Source organism: Mobula hypostoma, chromosome 17 (genome assembly GCF_963921235.1).
Source record: "Mobula hypostoma chromosome 17, sMobHyp1.1, whole genome shotgun sequence".
In the NCBI taxonomy this organism is placed as follows: Eukaryota; Metazoa; Chordata; class Chondrichthyes; order Myliobatiformes; family Myliobatidae; genus Mobula; species Mobula hypostoma.
Window position 1 is genome coordinate 47,168,516 of NC_086113.1, and position 25,161 is coordinate 47,193,676.

Below are 25,161 nucleotides of genomic sequence, written 5' to 3' on the forward strand. Positions count from 1 at the left end.
GATGTTGCTCCCCCTCCAGTTCAAGTGCAACCCATCCAATCTGTACAGGTCCCACCTTCCCCAGAAGAGATCCCAGTGATCCAAAAATCTAAAACCCTGCTCCCTGCACCAACTCCAGTGTTTTTATCCATATCCAGTGTTCACACAGAACAATGTATGAGCATCAATTGTTTTTTTAAGGGGATTATTAGTCTCAGTTTCCTATTAAAACACCTATGAAATTTTAGAATAAGGTAGATGTATACTATGTTGGAAATGAGCAAGTTTTAAAATATTAGTTTTAGAATTGTTTAATTTTACATGTGGGATTTTGGTATATTTTCGGCTTGGTTACTTCAGGTTGGCAAAGTTTCTGCAAAGCTTCTAATTGCATTTCCTTGTAAACATTACAGATTGCAGTCCACTTAACAGATGATTTGCTTTCTCGTGCATCAATGACAATAGTGAATGGACGCCCAACCCTCACCATCAATGTTTCTACTGCACGCGAGCACTGGCTGGAGGGAATGCTGAGACATGAGATAGGTATAAGAACCAGCTTTTGATGCTTTGCAGCTGAAACTCAGGATAAAAGGGAATCAGTGCTAAACTCAGTCAACAAATAAGTTTCGGGTGCTAACCAGAGCATTGGTTCCAGCAATAAACTAGCAGTACATGAATTTTCCAAAACCAAAACAAAATTCTTAAATATATTCACTGTTCAGCATTTGTATTAACAGTAATGTACTTGGACAAAATGTTGTAATATGGTATATAGTGAACACATAATTTGTAATGTGTTTATGAAGGCATAGTAGATTTGACTCACCCAAAACGAAAGGCATAAGGGACATCTCCAAGTTGACTAGACTGAAAGTGGTAGGAATACGAAGATGTTTTAATAGGATGACTGACTGGTATAGTTTCGTAGACTTATGTCCAAATATAACAACTGTCAAAATCAAGTTTATTATCTCATGCACAAATATATATATGTATGAGTGCAATGAAAAATTTGCTTGTAGAAACATCACAGGTGCATAGATCAGATACACAGCATTCACAAGGAAAACATACATGATATAACAAAATTACAACAAAGAACACAAACAGAAGGTAGTCATGGTGTTGCTATACGGAGTTAATGACTAGGGTTGTGCAGGTTGGCTCAAGAACTGAATGGTAGCTGTTCCTGAATCTGTTGATGTGGGACTTCATGCATCTGTACCTCCTTTCTGTAGATGGCTGCAAGATGATGGGAATCTTTGATGATAAATGTTGCGACCTAGAAGCAATGCTTCATGTAGTTACTTCTGATGGTGGGGAGAGATGTGCCAGAGATATATCGTGCTGAATCCACTTTTCTCTGCAACTTCTTCTTTCTCTGTGTGTGACAGAACAGGTTGGCAATGCTCCTGCTAACCGTGCCCCCTTGCCTGGCTAGTCACTCCTCCTTGTCCTTTCCCTGGACTAATTTCTCCAGTAGCTCACACACTTTGCCCTCCCATTCTGCAGTTCTTGGGAGTTCACCATTTCCACACTCCAACAGTAAAACAATTGCTAACTTGGCTAATCAAAACATCCCCTTCGGTTAATGTGCTGTACAGGTTTAAAACTCATAAAAATAAGGATTCTAGACACAGGCATTCCAAACATTTTCATTTATTTTCACTCATACTGTTAAATCAGTTTGCAGACAGCAGAACTGCCCCAAAAGACTAGAGGGACAGTTTAAGACATCCTAAAGTAATGCCTGTGTCAGTGGGAGCAGGCACACCACAGGCAGATTTAAACTCCCAGTGTGGCTTTGCTGAGAGCTGTGGAGGTTGGATTTGACATCTGGTGAATAGTTATGTTGGAAAGTTAATGACAAAGTGTATCGTGGAGAAAGCCTCTGTATATTTGTAAATTTTTGTACATGTTTGTTTTCATTTGTCTATTTGTACATACTTCTTTTCTTCACAACTTTTGGGCAGCTTTTGCACGTTTTTTTCACCTGGCACCAAATAAAACCCCTTGCACTAACGTGCTGTTGTGGCTTACCATCTGTTTTTTGTCCATCTGGTGACCCTCATCGGGCACGCTCACCCACACCTGATAGAGAGGTGTGACACTGTGCATTTGAATTGCTGTATCAAGCCTTAATGCAACCAGTCAGGATACCAGTTCAAGTTTGTTAGTATTCGGTTGGTTACATGCCAAACCTCCTTAAACTTCTAAGACAGTAAAGATTCTGGTGTGCCTTTCTTGGGATTGCATCTATGTACAAGGCCTGTGGAAGTAATCATTAATTTGGGATTACACTCTGGGATGTTGACCTTTGGAATGAATGGTATGACCCAGCGCTGCTGTTGTCTCCTCTCTGACAACAAGTGGATAAAATGAGGGTGGATGAAATATCTTTTCTGGCTGAATATTTCCCCTTCAGCAACTCTGCTAGAACTAATGTTGAATTCTTTGCAGGTACTCATTACATTCGAGGTTTAAATAACAACCTACAGCCCTGGAGTAACTGGAATGGCCGCAGGAAACATGGGCTGAAACCAATCAACCCAACTGAAGAAGGACTTGCCAGCATTCATAGCGTGCTGTTCCGCAAGGATCCCTTCCTCTGGCGAGCAGCTCTGCTCTACTACACAGTTTACCAGGCCAGCCACATGTCCTTCAGTGAGCTCTTCCATGACATTGGGAAATTTGTGGAAAATCCAAACACTCGGTGGGATTATTGTGTACGAGCCAAACGTGGTCAGACTGACACATCCCAGCCAGGTAGAAATTTGTTTTAATTCATCAGTACGCAAATCTATAATTCTTACTGAAATATGATCTCTAGATGTTTTGTGACAGGTTTACGTTTTTCCCTCTCAAGAAAATTCAGTGATGAAAGTTGTCTGATGCTGAGGATTATATACACTGTAACTGCAAACACAAATGTGGTAGTATTTATATTTTGAATGTGTCTCTTTTCATCTAATTTTGAACTCTATCCTTTCTCCCTCTTATACGTATCTGTTCTTAAATAATAAAGATTGTCTTTAACAATGGAGGAGTAAGTTTCTCTGGAGTGTAGTTTGTCCATCGGATTGGGAAGATCGAGGAATAATCTCTAGTCTAGTTGAAGCTTGTTTTGTTCAGTTAGAAACAGATAACTAATGATAGCTGTTTCCAGTAATTGTTAACCCAGAGGCAAGGAATATTGGTCCGAGTCCTTCCTTCTCTGACCTTTACTAAATAAAAGTGGTTGTAACACCAAATTTATTTCTGGTGATTCTGGAAACCTAATGGTGCCAAGGTTCATTGTACAGTTGACAGTGTGACCAATCAAGTGAGATGCTGGGAAGCTGCCAGAGTGTGCATAGGCAATTATGAGTTGAATTTATTATTGTCTCTTGTACAAGTCAGAGGGAAAAGATTTGTTTGCATGCCATTTGGACAGACTATTGCATAAGTACATTGTAGTACAAAAGAAAAACACGACAGAATGCAGAATGTAGTATTACAGTTACAGGGGAAAAGTACAGTGCTGTTAGACAAAAAAGGACCAGGATGTGTTTGACTGAGAGATCAAGATTTCATCTTTATCATCTAAGAGGTTCATTTTCAATCTTATAACAACAAGATCAGACATCCCACCCTGCAAAAACTCATTTCAGGGTGGTAGCACCATCAATTTGCGGGAGACTCCCGGAACTCGCGGGAGACTCCCGGAACTCCCGGGAAAGGTGGGATGTCTGCAATAGAGTTGCTCCTTAGCAGCTAGCCAGCTAGTTTAAATAACGTTAGCTATGCTAATGAACGAATGACACCTGTTAAACTCACCTGAACGTGTCATTTACATTTTAACCCACCATGGGCAATAGAAAAGTCACTGTTGCAAACAGTGCAGCGAGCAACACTGTTAGGCAGGGGTACACTTTTGGGTAGTTGGGGGTGACGTACGTTTTATATTTTCTTTTTTTGGAACACCCTGCCATGGCGCACTCTCTCTCTCTCTCTCTCGCACTCTCTCTTACTTTCTCTCACTCTCGCGCTCACTCCCTCTCAAAAAAATTGATTTCTGGGACATTGTATATAATTTGCAGGCATCAGGGAGCCACTATTAATATGCGGGAGACTCCTGGAACTTCCAGGAGAGGTGGGATGTCTGCAAGATAGAAGCGATCCTTGATCCTAGTGCCTGATGGTAGGAGAGAGAAGAGATGATGATTGGGATAGGAGGTTATGTTGGTTGCTTTCTGGAGGCAGCAGCAATTATTGGACCCTAGCAACAGGTCAGTAAAGAGCAAGTGAAGATCAGCTAGCTGTTTGATAATACCGTAATTCTCTTCAAAACCAGGGTAGTTTTTCTCTGGAGCAGCTGAGGCTGCGAGGAGACCTAAGTGTATCAAGTTATGAGCAGTATAGATAGATAGCCAGTATCTTCTCCCAGAAAGGAGGTCATGCATTTAAAGTGCAGAGGTAAAGTTCAAAGTAGATGTGCAGGGCAAGTTTTTTTACACAGAGAGAGAGGTGCGTGCCTGGAAATGTGGGGCCAGGTACAATAGAGGCACATTAACATGCAGAAAATGGAAAGATATGGGATTAGTTCAGCAGAACATTGTTGGTTGGTTGAAGGACCTGTTCCTCTGCTGTACTTTTCTGTGTTCTAATTGCCTCATTCCTAACCGAGGAGTGCAGAGAACAGTGATGATATTCCATCTGCGGTCATTGCCTTAGTCAAAGTCAACAAGCAATACAGACTCAATCCCTCTGAACTTTATGGAGGTGGCAAGCTCTTGGGATGTAGGTTGGTTGGCAACGTGTCAAGGATATAGCTTCTTTATCATTTTTTAAAACTTTTTAACAAAGGAAGTACACAGCTGGATTTGTGGGACAAGTGCCTATGAAGTGTTGCTTATGTGTTGACCAAACAAGTTTGCCTGCTTCCAGCTCGAATTTGTCACCTCCTTGCCTCTATTTCCTTTATAATACAGGTTTCCCCCGCCATCCGAAGGTAGAGTGTTCCTATGAAATGGTTCGTAAGCCAGAATGTCGTAAAGTGAAGAAGCAATTACCATTTACTTATATCGGAAAATCTCACGCAAGCGCCGTCAGCAAAAACATGGCGCATGCGCTCTCCAGTAACCTTTAAGCTATGAAACTGCCAAATCATACCAAATAACATGTAAAAATACACGCAGATATAAAGTAGAAATAATGTATGTACAGTGTAGTTTCACTTACGGGAATTGGGAAGACAGCGCAGAGCACACTGATGATGGTATGTTAGGCTGAGTCGTCAGAGATTGGAGTGGTGCAGTGGCTGCCACCCTCCGGGCAGCAAACCGATACCGATCCGTGAAGCATGCAGGGGTACAGCAGTAGCCGGGATGTATCCAGCACATCTTTAAGAAAAAAGCCGAAATAAACAAGCTAATTAATTAGGTGCCGCCCGGCACATAATTGTCGGCCCAGATCAGAGGCGACGAAATCGGCAATCGCCTCTGATCTGGGCTGACATTTATGTGCTGAGCAGCACCTAATTAATTAGCTTGTTTATTTTGGCTTTTTTCTTAAAGATGTGCTGTGTGCCTCCTGGCTACCGCTGCATTCTCCGCGAATCGGTATGTGTCCGCAGCCTGGGGTTGGGGGTGGTGGGGCACTGGGGTGTCATCTCATCGTCGGTCAGGGCAGGCAGCTCATCTTCTTATAGCTCTGCCTGCCTCGATGTTGAAGGTCAAAGTTCGTCGTCTGCTGTGGCTGATGAGGAAGGCTTGCTTGACTGCTTAGCCTCGCGCATTTTTCTATCATACAGTTCTTCGTAAGGACTCAAACCATCTTGCAAATATCCCCTAAACCTACGTACCCTTTCAAAATTAAAGTCGTACTTTATCATTGCTCATTCGGTTTCGATTGTTATCCTTTCCTCTTCCAATTGCATCTGCTCTTTATCAGTTCTTGGTCATGGGATGCCAAAACCTCTTCAACATCATGTTCTTCAGCTTCCACAAGCCAAACTCACTTTGTCCTTACTTCGTTCACCACAATCAAAATGCTTAATTATGTCTAGTTTTACGCTAAGTGTAACACTCTTAACGAGCTCTTTTAGGCTTTTCCGATACCTTAGAACTCATCTTGCTAACGGCTGCTTACAGGTATGTGTTAAAGCAATGCTGGCGAGAATGCCGTTCCGAATCCGGGGGAGAGCGGCTGCTCACAGGTATGTGTTAAAGCAATGCTGGCGAGAATGCCGTTCCGAATCCGGGGGAGAGCGGCTGCTCACAGGTATGTGTTAAAGCAATGCTGGCGAGAATGCCGTTCCGAATCCGGGGGAGAGCGGCTGCTCACAGGTATGTGTTAAAGCAATGCTGGCGAGAATGCCGTTCCGAATCCAGGGGAGAGCGGCTGCTCACAGGTATGTGTTAAAGCAATGCTGGCGAGAATGCCGTTCCGAATCCGGGGGAGAGCGGCTGCTCACAGGTATGTGTTAAAGCAATGCTGGCGAGAATGCCGTTCCGAATCCGGGGGAGAGCGGCTGCTCACAGGTATGTGTTAAAGCAATGCTGGCGAGAATGCCGTTCCGAATCCGGGGGAGAGCGGCTGCTCACAGGTATGTGTTAAAGCAATGCTGGCGAGAATGCCGTTCCGAATCCGGGGGAGAGCGGCTGCTCGGGCGCGCGCTGCTTTTTTTATCGCGCGCTGATTTTTTATCACGCGCTGCTTTTCTTCGTAACAGTGAAAACACCTTCTGTTAGCGAAAACAGGGAACTAATGTAGGTCTTTCGTAACAGTGAGGTCTTGTAAAACAAATATTTGAAAAGCGGGGTCACCTGTACAACCATCTCCCACCATACCGACCAGCTTTCAGCTCCAACTAACCACAAACACTCCCTGTAGATCTCTCGGACTAGGATCTTCATTCCCACCCTCTAACACAGAGCCTCTTCAACAGAAATCTCCTTCTTCTTTCCCTTATCCTTTCCCTTAATGCAGGCTTCCAACTGGCCAGGTAGTCACTCACCTTGTCAGTCACACTGGGTGTTAGCATAGTGAGAAAAGTGGTGAAAGACAAGTTAACTAAACATTTGAAAGATTCCCTAATGTTACTGTCTGCTGGATGTCAAGGAAACCTATTTTAAGGTTTCTTTTCCAGGACACCTCTTCTCATTTGGAGGCAATTCAGGCATTGAGTCTGTGCTGTCTCTCAGAACAATCCCATTCCCCATGTTATTCTCAGTAACTCATTCTCTGCCCATTAATGCCCTCTGATTCTTCTTCTTCCCTACACGAAGGACAATGTACACAGGCAATTAGTTTACCAACCAGCATAGCTTTTGGATATGGGAGGTGGGAGGAATGAGGAGCACATGTAGGGAATTCCTTTTCAAGGTTCTTTTGAAGACCCTGACCTGGCGTTACACTCTGACTTTGGTTCTTTGCGGGAATAGGACCTGCTCTCAGGGCCTCACGACCGACTGCTTTTTGATACCCCAAGGACGCAGCCTGGAAGACTAGTGCATCTTCAGGGTGCCGGATTTCTGTGGCTCTGGAGATGGGCTGATTCTATGCCTGAGGCGTCGCAGGAGAACACAGAACATTGGGAGCAGCGGGTTAGCTGCCATGGGCTGTGTCCAGAGAACTGCGCCTTTCTGGGGCCGACTCTCTGGGTGCAGAGTTTGGAAAAAGCAACCCAACAGACTTTTAACATCATAAATCAGCGAGTTGTTTGTTACATCTCCCCTCTTGCTGTGAAACGGGGACACTTCTTTTTCCCTTATTAAGGAGAGAGAGAGCCTGTAGTATGTCGAATTGCTGAGTGAATGACTAGTCTCTGAGGTACTGCACGTCTGTGTCTTTATTGATGCTTTGCTGCATGCTTGAGTGCTCGGTGGGGGGTGCTGATATTTTTTCCTGGTGGGGGGGGTCATTGCCTTGCTGCTGCTTGTGTATTGGCAGGGAGCTGGGGGGGCTTTGCGGTTCTGTCATTCATTCTTTGGGGCACTCCTCTGTTTTTGTGGATGTTTGCAAAGAAAAAGAATGTCAGGATGCTAATTGTATACATTTCTCTGACATTAAGTGTACCTGTTGAACCTATTGAAATGAATATAGTCAAAGGACAACCTTGCAAATTCCACAAAACTGGCACCTGGTCAGAACTGAACCTGGGCCATTGGAGCCACAAAACATAGCATTACCTGTTGAATTACTATGCTGCTCTGTGGCAGGTACCACCGCCAAATGTGTTTTAATGTGAGAAGTATCACAACTGGAGTGATGAACATAAAGCACGGATCAGAACATGGAACTACAGCATTGTGGCCATTACAGAGAATTGGCTGTTACAAGAGCAGAAATGACTGCTGGATGTTCCACGATTTAGATGTTTCAAAAGGGACAGGGAAGGAGGTAAAAGAGATTGGGAGGGCGGCATTCCTAATCAAGGATTGTAACACAGCTGCAGAAAGGGAGAATGTCCTGGAGGCTATGTCTACAGAGTCAATATGTGTGGAAGTCAGAAGCAGGAAGGATGCGGTCCCTCTCGTTGGAGTATTCTTTAGCCACAGAGACATGTAGAAGCAGATTGGTAGGCAAATTTAGGAAAGTTGTCATGGATGACTTCAACTTCTTTAGTGTGAAAAGTTTAGATGGAGCAGAGTTTGTTTGGTGTCCAGGAAGGATTCCTGCCACAATATGGAGACAGGCCAACTGGAGGCAAGGCCAGACTGAATCTAGTACAAGCAGTGAAGCTGGTCATTGATAGATCTCTTGGCAAGTGAGCATTTTGTAGATCGTTAGCACAACTCCCTACCTTTACTGTAGCCTTGGACAGGGATAGGAGAGACTGTATGGGAAAGTATTTTTTTGGGGCTGGGTGAATTATGATGCTATTAGGCAGAAACTTGAGATCATAAATTGGGGGCAGATATACTCAGAGAAATATGCAACTGAAATGTGGAAGTTATTTAGGGAGCACTTGCATGGAATTCTGGATAGGTTTGTCCCATTGAACTAGGGGAAGATTCGGGGAAGTAGATTTGAGACGGAAATGAGGAGGAGCTGCTTTTCGCAGAGAGTGGTGAATCTGTGGAATTCTCTGCCCAAGGAAGCAGTGGAGGCTACCTCAGTAAATATATTTAAGACAAGGTTGGATAGATTTTTGCATAGTAGGGGAATTAAGGGTTATGGGGAAAAGGCAGGTAGGTGGAGATGGGTCCATGACCAGATCAGCCATGATATTATTGAATGGTGGAGCAGGCTTGATGGGCCAGATGGCCAACTCCTGCTCCTATTTCTTATGTTATGCTCTTATGAAAGGATTGCAAGGTGAATAGAGCCATGGTTGACAAGAGATATAGAACTTACAGTCAAGAGGAAGAAGGAAGCATACTTAAGGTTTAGGAAGCAAGGATCCGTTGGGGGTCTTGAGTTGGATGGTAGATAGGAAAGAGCTTAAGAAGTGACTTAGGAGGAGCTAGTAGATGACATGCAAAGCCCTTGGCCATTAGGATTAAGAACAACTGCAAAGAGTTCTACACATACATGAAGAACAGGAAGATGATTAGACTGAGGGTAGCACTAATCAGGATAAAAGAGGAAACGTGTCTTGAATCAGAGGAGATGGGGAGATCCTAAATGAATAAATTGCTTCAGTATTTACCAGTGAGAGAGACCTTGACAAATGTGAGGCCACTGTGGAACAGACTAATATGGGGGAGCATATCAAGGTTATGCAAGAGGATGTGCTGGAACTTTAGAAGAATGATAGGATAGATCAGTCCCAGGTGGGCTATACTCTGCTTACTATGGGAAGCATGGGAAGAGATTGCTGCAGCTTTGGTGATGATCAGTGCAACCTCACTGGCAACAGGAGTAGTACCTGAAAGCTAGAGACAAGTGCGAGGGCTGATTGATAAGTTCGTGGCCTAAGGTAGAAGGAGTCAATTTCATAAAACCTAGCACATTTATTTTTCAACATAGTCCCCTCCTACATTTACACACTTAATCCAGTGGTTGTGGAGCATACAGATCTTCGACCTCCAGAAGTGTCCACAGCAGGGGTAATTGGTAAGTTCATGGCCTAAGGTAGAAGGAGATGAGTTATACAGCTCTCTTTACATGCACATGCAGTTCAACTCTTTGATTATGCAGAAAGATTGAAGTTAATGACTCATCAGGGGTGATTGATAAGTTCGTGGCCTAAGGTAGAAGGAGATGAGTTATTCACTTCGTGAGTCGGCTGGTGTGATATACTGTGTCCGGTGCTCCTGATGTGGCCTTCTATATATTGCTGAGACCCGACGCAGATTGGGAGACCGCTTCGCTGAACATCTACGCTCTGTCCGCCAGAGGAAGTAGGATCTCCCAGTGGCCGCACATTTTAATTCCACGTCCCATTCCCATTCCGATATGTCTATCCACGGCCTCCTCTACTGTCGAGTTGAAACCACACTCAGGTTGGAGGAACAACACCATATATTCTGTCTGGGTAGCCTCCAACCTGATGGCATGAACATTGATTCCTCTAACTTCCGTTAATGCCCCACCTCCCCCTCATACCCCATTCGTTATTTATTTGTTTGTTTGTTTATTTATTTATTGTCTCTCTTTTCCTCTCACAATAACTTCTTGCCTGTTCTCCATCTTCCTCTGGTGCTTCTCTCCCCCTTTCTTTCTTCCAAGGCCTTCCATCCCATGATACTCTCCCTTCTCCATCCTTGTATCCCTTTTGCCAATCAACTTCCCAGCTCTTGCCTCATCCCTCCCCCTCCTGTCTTCTCCTATCATTTTGGGTCTCCCCCTCCCACTTTCAAATCTCTTACTATCTCTTTTTTCCATTAGTCCTGACGAAGGGTCTCAACCCGAAACGTCGACTGTACTCTTCCTATAGATGCTGCCTGGCCTGCTGCGTTCCACCAGCATTTTGTGTGTGTTGCTGCAAATATTAACAGTGTTCAGCATATCCTCATAAATCAAGTAGAGACTTTAACGGTCACTCCTTATCCATTAGTCCACCAATGTTTTGGACACAACGTTCTTCGGGCTTACAAAAGAACATTATTATCACATATAAGCGATAAGCCCAAATCCAAAAAAAGAATCCATCAAGTCAATTTGACAGACGTTCACATTTTAATGGTGCCTGAAATTAAAAGAATCAAAGTTCAAAGTTCAAAATAAATTTATTATCAAAGTACATATATGTCGCTGTATACTACCATGAGATTCATTTTCTTAAGGGAATGCTCAATAAATCTATAGGGGAATAATGACCATAATAGAGTTAGTGAAAGAGTGCACCAACTTGGGCGATCAATCAATTTGCAAAAGACAACAAACTGCAAGTACATAAAGAAAAAAATATATAGATATAAGCAATAAATATTGAGAAAATGAATGAAGTATCCTTGAAAGTGTGTCCACAGGTTTTGAGAACATTTCAATGATAAGGCAAGTGAAGTTGAGTAAAGTTATCCCCTTTAGTTCAAGAACCTGATGGTTGAGGGGTAATAACTGTTCCTGAACCTGGTGGTGTGAGTCCTGTGGCTCCTATACATTCTTCCTAATGGCGGCAGTGAGAACGGAGCATGTCCTGCTGATGGGTGCTGCTTTCCTGGAACAATACTTCGTGTACATGTGCTCAAGGGTGGGGGGGGGCATTACCCGTGATGGACTGGGCTGTATCCACTTCTTTAGTAGGATCTTCTGTTTAAGGGCATTGGTGTTTCCACACCAGTCTATGATGCAGCCAGTCAATATACTCTCCGCTATGCATCTATAGAAGTTTGTCAAAGTTTTAGATGTCCTGCCGAATCTTTGCAAACTCCTAAGAAATTAGAGGTACGGCTGTGCTTTCTTCATAACTGCAGGTCCTCTGTAATAATAACACTGAGGAATGTAAAGTTGCCTTCCCTCTCTACCTCGGATGCTCTAGTGAGAACTGGCTCATGGACCGGTTTCCTCCTCCTGAAGTCAATAATTAGCGTCTTGGTCTCACAACATTGAGTAAGAGGGTGTTGTTATGGCACCACTTAGCCAAATTTTCAATATGCTGATTCAGAACCACCTTTGATTCAGCCTATGACAGTGGTGTCATCAGCAAACTTGAATATGGCATTGGAGCTGTTCTTAGCCACAAAGTCGTAGGTGTAAAGTGAGTAGAGCAGGGACTGAGCACACAGCCTTGTGGTGCACCCGTGCTGATGGAGATCTTGAAGGAGATGTTGTCAATCCAAATTGACTGGGGTCTGAAAGTGAAGAAATTGTGGATCCAATTGCACAAGGCGGTATTACGGCCAGTGTCTTGAAGCTTGTTGATTAGTTTTGAGGGGATGATGGTATTGAATGCTGAGCTGTACCTCAATAAAGAGCATCCTGATGTATGCAGGTTTGCTGTCCAGATATTCCAGGGTGAGTAAAGAGCCAATGGGATGGCATCTGCTGTGGACCTGTATGCAAATTTGCTCCAGTAGGCAGATTGGAGAGTATCCAAGTCACTTCTCAGGCAGGAGTTGATATGTTTCATCACCAACCTCTCAAAGCACTTCATCACTGTGGACGTAAGTGCTACTGGACAATAGTCATTGAGGCAGGTCACCTTGTTCTTCTTGGGCACCGGTATAATTGAACCCTGCTTGAAGCAGAAGACTACCTCAGACTGCCAAAGCGAGAGGTTAGAGATCTCAGTGAACACTCCAGCCAGTTGATTAGCCTGGGTTTTTAGTACAAAGATGAGAAAATCTGCAGATGCTGGAAATCCAAGCAACATACACAAAAAGTTGAAGGAACTCAGCAGGCCATGCAGCATCTATGAAAGAGTAAACAATCGATGTTTCGGGCCAAGACCCTTCATCAGGTTTTTAGTATTTGACCTGCTATCCTGCCTGGGCCAGATCCTTTTAGTCCTGAAAGCTGCTTGCACATCAGGCTCAGAGACTGAAGAGACTGAAATCACAGGATCATCAGGCGCTGTGGAAGTTCCTGATGGTTCCTCCAGATTTTGACCATCAAAGTGAGCATATAAGACCTTGAGCTCATCTGGAAATGAAGTCCTGTTGTCACCTATGCCACTTGATTTAACTTAACAAGAGATGGGTTATTCAAGCCCTGCCATAACTTGAGCATCTTTCATTGATTCCAAGTTTTGTCCAGAATTGCCACTTTGCTTGTGAGGTGGCTTTCTGAAGAACGTACCTGGACCTCTAGTAACTTCCTTGGTCATCAGACTTGAACACAACTGACCTGACCCTCAGCATATTGCGGATCTCATGGTTCATCCAGGGCTTCTGTTTGGGAAAGACTCTGAATGATTTTGTGGAGACATACTCGTCTAAAACTCTTTTAATAAAATCTGTGACAACCATGATGTATTGATTCAGACCCACAGATGAGTCCTTGAACATGGCCCAATTCACCAACTCGAAGCAATCCCACAGCTGCTCCTCTGCTTCAGTGACCAACTCTTTGTCCTAATCTCTGCAGCTCTGCAAACTGTGCCTGTCTGTGGGTAGAAGAAGGGCAGCCAAATGATCAGATTTACCAAAATGCAGTCTGGGCATTCCTTATCTTAGTATAACAAGAGCTAGTGTGTTGGGGCCTGTTGTGCTACTGGTTATATGCTAAATCTGGCTGCAGACATCAAAAGACCCATAGTGTCTACCCTGCACAGGCTCCCTGCAAACATTACTCACTAACAACCAGACCCCACAGGCTAAAGTTCAGAAAGAGTTAAATTGTCATTTCAAACTTTTCAGATAATCATTAAATGCTTTACAAAATTTTAGTGTCACAGTTACATGTCTTTAATGTGGTAGTGGGTGGTAAAGTGGTTAAGTAAAATTTAAGACTAGCCCACAAAGTGAGATGCTAAGGTAATTTTCCAACACTTAATGAAGTGAGTTTTGTAAAGCATATAAAAGAGAAGTATGGAGAGGATTAGGTCGAGAATCTCAGAACTGAGACAGAGTGGTGGAGTAAAGAAAATTGGGGATGTGCAAGAGGCAAGTATTGAAGGAGCACAGGAAGGTTAGTAGGGCGAGGTGGGAGGAGGAGTGTATAGGTTGGCTGCTGAGATGGTGGCATGAAGGGATTTTAAACAGGTTAGGAATTTTAAAACTGTATCAATTGGACTGAGAGCTGCTGTAGAGGCAAACTGAAGATCACATAGAGACCTGTAAAGTCCTGGAAACCACCTGGATGTGCTCTTTCTCTCCCAGAGATACAATTAGAATATGATCCACATATTGGAAAATACTGCGACTGATGTCTGACCAGGGAACACAGGCAATTATTTTAGCCGTCCATCAATGGAAAATGGCAGGGCTGTTATGGAAGCCCTGAGGCAGCTTTGTCTGAGTATGCTGCTGTCCCTGGATGGTAAAAGCTAATTTATCCTGGAATGTACTGGAATTAACCAAAAACCATTCACAATATCTAAGACAATAAAAGATTCCTTAACGGCCTCAGGCCATTCAAGATGATAGATGGGTTTGCCACTGTAGAATATTCTTGAGTGGCATATTTGTTCAGAGAGGTATAATCAATGGTTAATCGGTAGGACTCGCCTGACTTGGGTACCAGCCGGATTGGGGATTTCTTATGGGAAATGCTTGGCCCGATCACTCCTTGTTGCTGTAGTTCTGTGACTATTTATACCACTGCAGCCTATGCTTCAAGTTTAATGGGATACTGTCTATGAGGTGGTGTGATGGACCTTCTATCAAAACAGGTGTCACCTCATCATGGCCACAATCTTGTTTATGAGTGTCCCATACCCGGGGTATGTTTTCACAATAATACCTCACCCTCCTACCACTGCCCATTCGGCCTTCAAGGTAATCACTTGTGATTATATATAGATCATTGCCAAGAGTGAGTCTTTGTTCCCCAAATAATTTCCCTTGTACCTGTCTGAATTACAGCCCCAGGCGTTACCAATAGATCTATCCCAAAGATGGTGCCTTCATGATTATCACAGACCCAGTCACATACTGTAGCACTCATGTCCTTGATATGTATTGGGACTGATACATTTAATTGAGCGAGCATGGACCCTCCTTCCACCCCCACTACCGTTGTAGTTTTACTTGTCATGGAGGTCCAGATTTGTTATCAATATTGAGGCCCCAGTGTTTACCAACAACATAGTGCACTGCCAGCCCCCTAACAATGCAGTGACAGACATTCGGGGGTCTCCACCCTTGTCACCAAGGGCCGATAGTAGTTATTTCATCATGAGTCATTTTAACTCCTCTGTGGAGATCTGGAAAGCAGGTCCTGCTATGCTGCCACTCAAAACAAACTGGTGCACATCAGCTCGCTATGTCTATAGTCCTTCTTCTGCTTCCCCTCCGTCTTTCAGTCAACATTTGTCCTAATTATGACTTGTCTTCGCATAGCAACTGCAATTAACTTGGCCTCCCAAATACTGATAGGCATCTCCCTAGAGCAAGGGATTTAGGTGGGGTGGGGTTTGTTAGATGTGTTCAGGAAGGTTTCCTGACATAATATGTAGATAAGCCTACAAGAGGAGAGGCTGTAGTTGATCTGGTGTTGGGAAATTAACTTGGTCAGGTGTCAGGTCTCTCAGTGGGAGAGCATTTTGGAGACCGTGATCGCAATTCTATCTTCTTTACCATAGCATTGGAGAGGGATAGGAACAGACAAGTTAGGAAAGCGTTTAATTGGAGTAAGGGGAAATATGAAGCTATCAGGCAGGAACTGGGAAGCATAAATTGGAAAAAGATGTTCTCAGGGAATGTATGGCAGAAATGTGGCAAATGTTCAGGGGATATTTGCGTGGCGTTCTGTAGAGGTCCATTCTAATGAGACAGGGAAAGGATGGTAGGTTATAGGAACCGTGATGTACAAAGTCTGTTGTAAATCTAGTCAAGAAGAAAAGAAGAGCTTATGAAAAGTACAAAAAACTAGGTAATGATGGAGATCTAGAAGAGTATAAGGCTAGCAGGAAGGAGCTTAAGAATGAAATTAGGAGAGCCAGCAGGGGCCATGAGAAGGCCTTGGCAAGCAGGATTAAGGAAAACCCCAGGGCATTCTACAAGCAAATGAACTGCAAGAGGATAAGACGTGAGAGAATAGGACCAATCAAGTGTGACAGTGGAAAAGTGTGTATGGAACCGGAAGAGATAGCAGAGGTACTTAATGAATAGTTTGCTTCAGTATTCACTACGGAAAACGACCTTGCTGATTGTAGGGATGACTTGCAGCGGATTGAAAAGATTGAGCATATAGACATTAAGGAAGAGGGATGTGCTGGAGCTTTTGGAAGCACCAAGATGGATAAGTCACTGGGACCGGATGAGATATACCCCAGGCTACTGTGGGAGGTGGGAGAGGAGATTGCTGAGCCTCCAGCAATGATCATTGCATCATCAATGGGGATGGGAGAGGTTCCAGAGGATTGGAGGGTTGCAGATGTTGTTCCCTTATTCAAGAAGAGTAGGGATAACCCAGGAAATTATAGACCAGTGATTCTTACTTCAGTGGTTGGTAAGTTGATGGAGAAGATCCTGAGAGGCAGGATTTATGGAGAGGTATAATATGATTAGGAATAGTCAGTATGGCTTTGTCAAAGGCAGGTCGTGCCTTATGAGCCTGATTGAATTTTTTGAAGATGTGACTAAACGCATTGATGAAGGTAGAGCAGTAGATGTAGTGTATATGGATTTCAGCAAGGCATTTGATAAGGTAGCCCATGCAAGACTTATTGAGAAAGTAATGAGGCATGGGATCCAAGGATACCTTGCTTTGTGGATCCAGAATTGGCTTGCCCACAGAAGGCAAAGAGTAGTTGTAGACCAGGGATCTGTTCTGGGACCCCCTTCGTGATTTTTATAAATGACCTGGATGTGGAAGTGGGGGGATGGGTTAGTAACTTTGCTGATGACACAAAGGTTGAGGGTGTTGTGGATAGTTGTCAGAGGCTACAGTGGGACATTGATAGGATGAAAAACTGGGCTGAGAAGTGGCAGATGGAGTTCAACCCAGATTAGAGTGAGATGGTTCATTTTGGTAGGTCATATATGATGGCAGAATATAGTATTGTGGCGGATCAGAGAGATCTTGGGGTCTGAGTCCAAAGGACACTCAAAGCTGCTGCACAGTTTGACTGTGTGGTTAAGAAGGCATACGTTGCATTGGCCTTCATCAACCGTGGGATTGAATTCAAGGGCCGAGAGGTAATGTTACAGCTATATAGGTCCCTGGAGTACTGTGCTCAGTTCTGGTCACCTCACTACAGGAAGGATGTGAAAACTATAGAAAGGGTGCAGAGGAGATTTACAAGGATGTTGCCTGGATTAGGGAGCATGTCTTAATGAGAATAGGTTGAGTGAACTTGGCCTTTTCTCCTTGCAGCGACAGAGGATGAGAGGTGACCTGATAGAGGTGTATAAGATGATGAGAGGCATTGATTGTGTGGATAGTGTGAGGTTTATCCCCAAGGTGAAATGGCTACCACGAGGGGGCACAGTTTTAAGGTGCTTGGAAGTAGGTATAGAGGAGATGTCATGGGTATGTTTTTTACACGGAGAGTGGTGAGTGCGTGGTATGGGCTGCCGGCGACAGTGGTGGAGGTGGATATGATAGGGTCTTTTAAGAGACTCCTGGATAGGTGCATGGAGCTTAGAAAGATAGAGGGCTATGGATAACCCTAGGTAATTTCTAAAGTAAGTACATGTTTGGCACAGCATTGTGGGCGGAAGGGCCTGTATTGTGCTGTAGGTTTTCTATGTTTCTGTGTCTTCCCCTGTACTTGCAATCCCAGGCCATGTGCCCTTTTCTGCACCTGGACCAGTTGACATTGCCTTGTCTGTCCTGTCTTACGCCTGTCATCATGGCAGCACATTCTCCTGTTCCTCCCCTCTTCACCTCTGCTCTCATTGCCTAGTTAAGTATGTATTGATTAAATGTGTGAGCAACAGGTAGCCCCATTTATATAAACAAAACACACATAAAATGCTGGTGGAACGCAGCAGGCCAGGCAGCACCTATAGGAAGAGGTACAGTCGACGTTTTGGGCCGAGACCCTTCGTCAGGACTAATGAAGTCCCAACTAACTGTTAGTCCTGATGAAGGGTCTCGGCCCAAAACGTCAACTGTACCTCTTCATATAGATTCTGCCTGGCCTGCTATGTTCCACCAGCATTTTGTGTGTATTGCTTGAATTTCCAGCATCTGCAGATTTCCTCGTGTTTGCCCATTTATATTATCCTGGTCAGGTGGGGGCCCATGCCATTCTTGAGAAGTTGGAGGAATACATCACTGTCCCATTTAGGCCACTATGTTGCTCATAAGCCTGATATTTTCGCTCGGTATAATCCTCGCCTTTCTCTTTTGGCTGTTGCCTGATTAAAGTAACCTTGTTCCAATTTGTCTTTCTTTTTCCTATTACATCCTTAACTGCCTCAGTAAAGTTCCCCAGTTGTTCTCTGGGGATCTGCTTCCCCCTTTAAGCCAATTTTTATTTTGGATATGGTTGGTCAATGTGGACCAGATCTGCCTGGGTATTTTAGCCTTTAAAAGCATGTGTATGTCATCAAGTCAGATGGTGAGCCTCCTTTAATTATTCAACCTTTTGCCAAAAAAAAACATTGTCATTATTACGCTTGATAGTGGGTAATTCATTTAGCGACATCTGCCGCTCTGTTGCTGTAAAAGGTTCTCCCACCCTGCACTCTATAGCACAGTTGTCTACGATCTTCTGGATGACCCAGAGGGGTGCTATTTATGAGGTACCTGCTGCTGCCTCGTTATAGGGTGGAGGTTGTGAATCTTTATTACGAGTCCCAGTATCATCATCAGCTGAATCATCCCAATCTACATCATGTTCTGGAGGCATTGCCTACCACTCATCATGAAATTAGGGGGTTCTAGACTTGTTTGGAGATCGCTGTTCTGTGAGATTGTGCAATAATGCTGTTACTATTACTGCAGCCTTTTCATACTTGCCCTTCTCTTGTCCCTTCCACCAAGCAATTTGTTCAGGGATTGTTCCATCCAGATTGTAACCCTTTACCTATTTATGTATCAACTTACAATGTGCTACTGTGTGCATGAGGGATCCTTCCGGTTCCCACACTACTTCCCTGGTTTCCTTTCCCTTCCCTTTTCCTGACATGGCCATAACTTACAGTCTGCAATTCCGGCTCCCCGAGCCTATGTCTCAAATAAAGTTAGTAAGTTAATCAGGTTCCCAAATTAATTGCAACCTGTCACCACCCAGACCCCATCCTCCAGTTGCCCATACACCCCAATTCCCCATTCTCCAACACTCAACTCCTCACATTTCAAGTTGTCGCTTTACCACAATTTACGTTCACAGTCGACAATGGGGTTATCCACTAAATGTAATAAGGTGGTATCTCAAACACACTCACCTAACCAGGAGCCTCATAACTGGTTTCAATCCAGTTGGGTACCCTGCTCAGAGCACCAATTGTAGGAACAAACTGAAAGTTCACACGGAACTAGTGTTTGAAATAACAGGCGATTTATTAAAAACTGATGCACACCAGACCAGTCAAAGCTGATCTACCTGAACATGAATTTGGTAGAGTATTTACATTCTCATTTGATGTGATTACCAGTAAAACTACATTTTGATAACAGAGTGGTGGCTACGGAGGACTTAATTAAGTAACGGACTTTTCCCTGATTACAGAGTAAAGTGATTGTCTGCAGGTCTAACAGTAAATCGGGTTTTCTAATACATCAGAGAAGTACAATGAGATCTAGGTGTCCTTGTTCATCAGTCACTGAAAGTAAGCATGCAGGAACAGCAGGCAGTGAAGAAAAGCTAATGGCTTGTTGGCCTTCATAACAAGGGGAGTTGAGTATAGGAGCAAAGAGGTCCTTCTGCAGCTGTACAGGGCCCTGGTGAGACCACACCTGGAGTATTGTGTACTGTTTTGGTCTCCAAATTTGAGGAAGGACATTCTAGCTATTGAGGGAGTGCAGCGTAGGTTCACAAGGTTAATTCCTGGGACGTCGGGACTGTCATATGTTGAAAGATTGGAGCAACTGGGCTTGTATACACTGGAATTTAGAAGGATGAGAGGGGATCTGATTGAAACATATAAGATTATTAAGGGATTGGACATGCTAGAGGCAGGAAACATGTTCCCGATGTTGGGGGAGTCCAGAACCAGAGGCCACAGTTTAAGAATAAGGGGTAGGCCATTTAGAACGGAGTTGAGGAACAACTTTTTCACACAGAGGGTTGTGGTTCTGTGAAATGCTCTGCCTCAGAAGGCAGTGGAGGCCAATTCTCTGGATTCTTTCAAGAAAGAGTTAGATAGAGCTCTTAAAGATAGTGGAGTCAAGGGATATGGGGAGAAGGCAGGAAAAGGGTACTGATTGTGGATGATCAGCCATGATCACAGTGAATGGTGGTGCTGGCTCGAGGGGCTGAATGGCATACTCCTGCACCTATTGTCTATTGTATATCAGTGGGTGCATGCTGTAACATAATTTACGAAATTCCTGAACCTTAGACGTCATCACTGCTACATTCCATGTCTCCACTTCTAGGCTTTGTCTGTGGTTCCCTGTTACCACATTAGCACAATCTACATCCCTATTTAACACACAAAATGCTGGAGGAAATCAGCAGGCCAGGCAACCTCTATGGAAATGGATTAACAGTCAAAGTTATGGGCCGAGACCCTTTTTCAGGACTGGCATCCCTATTTACTAGTTACTGGTTCTCTCTATTCTTTCCCCTACAACAAGGTAGAACAAGGGTGATGGTGATGTCAGGACACAGACATGATGGCTCAAATTAGTGGAAGGTAAGAGTATGTTTAGTAAATCACAGAGATTGTCAGCATTAGATATGACGAGGTTGGGATGTAGAAGGCTGATGTTACAAAGTTGGAATTTTACTTTGATGGTACAGGTAAGTGCCAGGGCTTGAGGACAGAAGTTCAAATCAGCTCAACTTAGAGGCAAACGAAAGATGGCTGATATTAATGGTAAAATATTTCAGAATCAGAATTAGGTTTATTATCACCGGCATGTGACGTGAAATATGTTAACTTAGCAGCAGCAGCTCAATGCAATACATATTCCAATAAAATAAATAAATAAACAAACAAACAGACAAACAATTAAATCAGTTACAGTATACATATATTGAATAGATTTTAAAAAACATGCAAAAAACTGAAATATTGTATATTTTTAAAAAGTGAGGTAGTGTCCCAGGATTCAATGTCCATTTGGGAATCGGATGGCAGAGGGAAAGAAGCTGTTCCTGAATTGCTGAATGTGTGCCTTCAGGCTTCTGTACCTTCTACCTGATGGTAACAGTGAGAAAAGGGCATTCTGCCTATTCATCATTGTAGTGTAGTTGATCAGAGATAACAGAAGCATGGTTATCAGGTAATTAAAATGTCTCATTTTGGTGTTAACGGCAGCCGTCATTTGGTTGGCGAAAAGCTCTTTTATTAAGCTACTTGCATTAGGTTTGCAGCAGGGCAAGGATATTTAATGACTTTATTATACTTTATATTTTATTGTCACCACACAATTGATACTAGAACGTACAATCATCACAGCGATATTTGATTCTGCACTTCGTGCTCCCTGGAGTACAAATCTATAGTAAATATTAAAAATTTAAATTATAGATCATAAATAGAAAATAGAAAAGGGAAAGTAAGGTAGTGCAAAAAAACCGAGAGGTAGGTCCGGATATTTGGAGGGTACGGCCCAGACTTGTTTACTGGCTTAGCAGCCTGAGGTCTAGATTATCGTCAAGTAACTAAAAATGGACTTCACTTGGAAGCATGGACCAGTGTACCAGCTTAAAGCAGTGAGAGAGAAGCTCAATCTTTTTCCTCAGACCAGCTCTGTACAACACCATGTCTTGGATTTTCCTGTTTCAGTTTGTGTTTGTACACAGGGAGAAGCAGCACAGCGTGATGGCCTGTTTATTAAAGCTCGGTTCCAGTTTGGTTCATTTGATGTTCAGCAATGGTTGAGGACCCCTTGTTTGACAGAGAACATGATGATAGTATTTAGGTAGCACACCCTTGAAGTTGGCCTGGCTGAAGCCACTGGCTATGATGAACAGAGCCTCAGAGTATAATGTTTCAAAAGCCTTGATAAAGGCATATAGTTCATTCAGTTCAGGTATCATGTTCACCTGGGGGTGGGGATATAGACTGCTGTCACCATAGCAAAAATAAATTCCCACAGCAGGTAGTATGGTGGCACTTTACATTATGTATTCCAATTGTAGTGAGCAGTGACTCCCCAGGACTGTTGTCTGAGGACCATCAGGAGTTGAATAAGAAGCAGATCTCCCTCTATTTCTTATTTTGCCTGAGGACAGTGTATGGTCTGTCTGTGAACTGAGAGGCCCTTGCACTCTATGGCACAGTCAGGTAAAGCACATGTAAGCCACATCTGGACAATGAATACCCATATTTTCAAAGATGTCCATCTCCTGTGAATAAATAAAAACAATATCACTGTCAAGTAAATGGAGACAAGAAAGACTGCATTAGCTGGAATGAAGCAACACACAAATAAAAATGCTGAGGGAATTCAGCAGGTGTAAGTAGCTACCTGACGCAGCGCCAGTGGTGAGGACCAAGAAGGTGTGGTCAAGAGAGGTGGGGGAGGGCTTACAGGACTGCTTCCAGTTGGTGGACTGGACAATAGTCAGGGATTCATCTTCAAATCTAAATAAATACGCCACAGACCTTTATCAGAACCTGTATAGATGAGTGTGTGCCTTCGAGAATGTGCCAGACATACCCAAACCAAAAGCATCAGATGAATCAGGAAATTCCTAGTCTGCTGAGGGCTAGATCTGTGGCATTCAAGACTGGTGATCCAGAACTATACAAGAAGTCCAGGTACGACCTACGGAAGGCTATCTTCAGAGTGATATACAAACTATTCCAATTGATGCTAGAAACAGAATCGGATGCACGTCAGCTCTGACAGGGTTTGCAGGCCGTTACTTCCTACAAGGCAAAACCTAACATGAATGACTGTGATGCATCACTCCCAGATGAGCTCAGTGCCTTTTATGTGTGCTTTGAAAGGGAGGTGCTGTGTGAGTCCCTGCATCATCTGGTGACGATGTATTCTCTATCTCAGAGGCCAACGTCAAAACATCTTATTTGAGGGTGAAGCCTCGCAAGGTGTCAAGCCCTGATAGTGTACTTGTTAGGGCTCTGAAAACCTGTGCCAACCAACTGGTGGGAGTGTTCAAGGACATCTTCAATCTCTCGCTGCTGCAGTCAGAGATTCCCACCTGCTTCAAAAGGGCAATAGTCATACCAGTGTGCACGAAGAGCAGGGTGAGCTGTCTCAATAACTGTAACCCAGTTGCACTCACATCTACTGTGATGAAGGGCTTTGAGAGGATGGTCATAGCCAGAATCAATTCCTGCCTAAGCAAAGAACTGGACCCACTGCAATTTGCCTATCACCGCAATAGGTCTACAGTGGATGCAGTCTCACTTGGTATTGATCACCTGGACCCACGTCAGGCATAGCTCAGCTTTCAGGACTATCATTACCTCAGTACTAGTGAACAATCTCCATAACCTGGGCCTCTGTACCCTCTCCTTGACTTTCTCATCGGGAGACCACAGTCAGTGCAGATCAGAAATAACATCTCTTCCTTGCTGATAATCAACATTGGCACACCTCAAGGATGTGTGCTTAGCCCACTGTTTTACTGTCTCTACACCCACAACTGTGTGGCTAGGCACAGCTCAAATGCCATTTTATAAATTTGCCAATGACACAACCACTGTTGGCAGAACTTCTGATGGTGATGCGGAGGTGTACAGGAGTGAGATAGATCAGCTGTTTGGCGTTGCAACAACAACCTCGCCCTCAACATCAGTAAGACCATGGACTTCAGGAAGGGGAAGTCAAGGAACACACACCAGACCTCATTGGGAGATCAGCTGTAGGAGACTTTGCATGTCACCAAAGATTCACGCTAATTTTTACAGATGTCCCGTGGAGAGCATTCTAACTGGTTGTGTTATTGTCTGGTATAGGGGGCCACTGCACAGGATTGGAGAAAGATGCTAACTCAGCCAGCTCCTTCATGGGCACTGTGCATCGAGGACATCTTCAGAAGGCGATGCCTCAAAAAGGCAGATCCGTCATTAAGGATCTGCGTCACCCAGAACATACCCTCTTCTCTTTGCTACCATCAAGGAGGATGTACTGGAACGTGAGGACACATACTCAACGTTTTAGGAACAGCTTCTTTCCCACTGCTTTCAGATTTCTGAATGGACAATGAACCCATGTACACTACCTCACTATTTTTTCCCTCTCTGTTTGCACTACTCTTTTAATTTAAATTTTATCTAGAACTTATTTTAATTTATAGTTTTTTTCATGATGTATTGCAATATACTGCTGCTGCAAAGCAACATATTTCAAGACATATGCCAGTGATATTAAATCTGATTCTGATCTGCTGAATTCCTCCAAAAATTTTTGTATGTTGCTCGCAAATAAAGAGCCTTTGCTGAGAGTCATCACTCCTTAAATTTCAGTGAGCAATGGTTGAGATTTGGGGTGTAGGGCAGCATCCTTGGGCATGTTAAATGCAAGAGCGAATGGAAAGATAAAATGTTTATCCCACTGAGTTTACTGTTTCAACACATGCACTGGTGTATGGATTTTATAAACGAGCAAGGTCTGCACATTCTGTGACTCGCATAGCCTGAATGCCAGTAGTGCCATGGTTTAAGTTACAGACTCACTCTACCAGCACAAAATCTCTTGGTCAGCTGTATGATGGGAACTGTTTACGTTTTAATAAAATAAGCCAGTTCTGATATCCTCCTGCTGAACAATCAGGTTGATCAGCTGCAAGTAGGAAGTAAATACAAGTACAAATAAATACATTGGAAAACCATGGTATCTTTCTAGTCATGGACAAGACTAGGCCTAGCACTGTGCAGTAGTGCTGACTAACTCTATTTTGGAATTTAAGCTAGTTTTCTTACTCAGAGGGTGGAAGTCATAGATTCGGGACCATAAGGATTAGTTGAAGAGAATAGGGAAAGGTAAATAAATACGTAAAACGACGACTATGTTTAAGAGGAATAGTAGAAGGCGACCATTAAATAGAGATGCACAGAATGCCTGCTTCCCTATTGTAAGTACAATGTTTTTGGGAGGTATAATGACTTTTAT

At 43.6% G+C, this 25,161-nt stretch overlaps 1 protein-coding gene across 6 annotated transcripts in view; it reads left to right on the forward strand.

Annotated features, from left to right (window-relative positions):
• The window catches only part of matcap2 (microtubule associated tyrosine carboxypeptidase 2), a 109,567-nt gene that overhangs the window by 78,116 nt on the left and 6,290 nt on the right, over positions 1-25,161 (forward strand). For all 6 annotated transcript variants that reach the window (XM_063069857.1, XM_063069862.1, XM_063069859.1 and 3 more), the window contains 2 exons: positions 393-525; positions 2,443-2,748. In XM_063069857.1, coding sequence (XP_062925927.1) covers positions 393-525; positions 2,443-2,748 — 439 coding nt within the window. The remainder of the gene's footprint in view (positions 1-392; positions 526-2,442; positions 2,749-25,161) is intronic.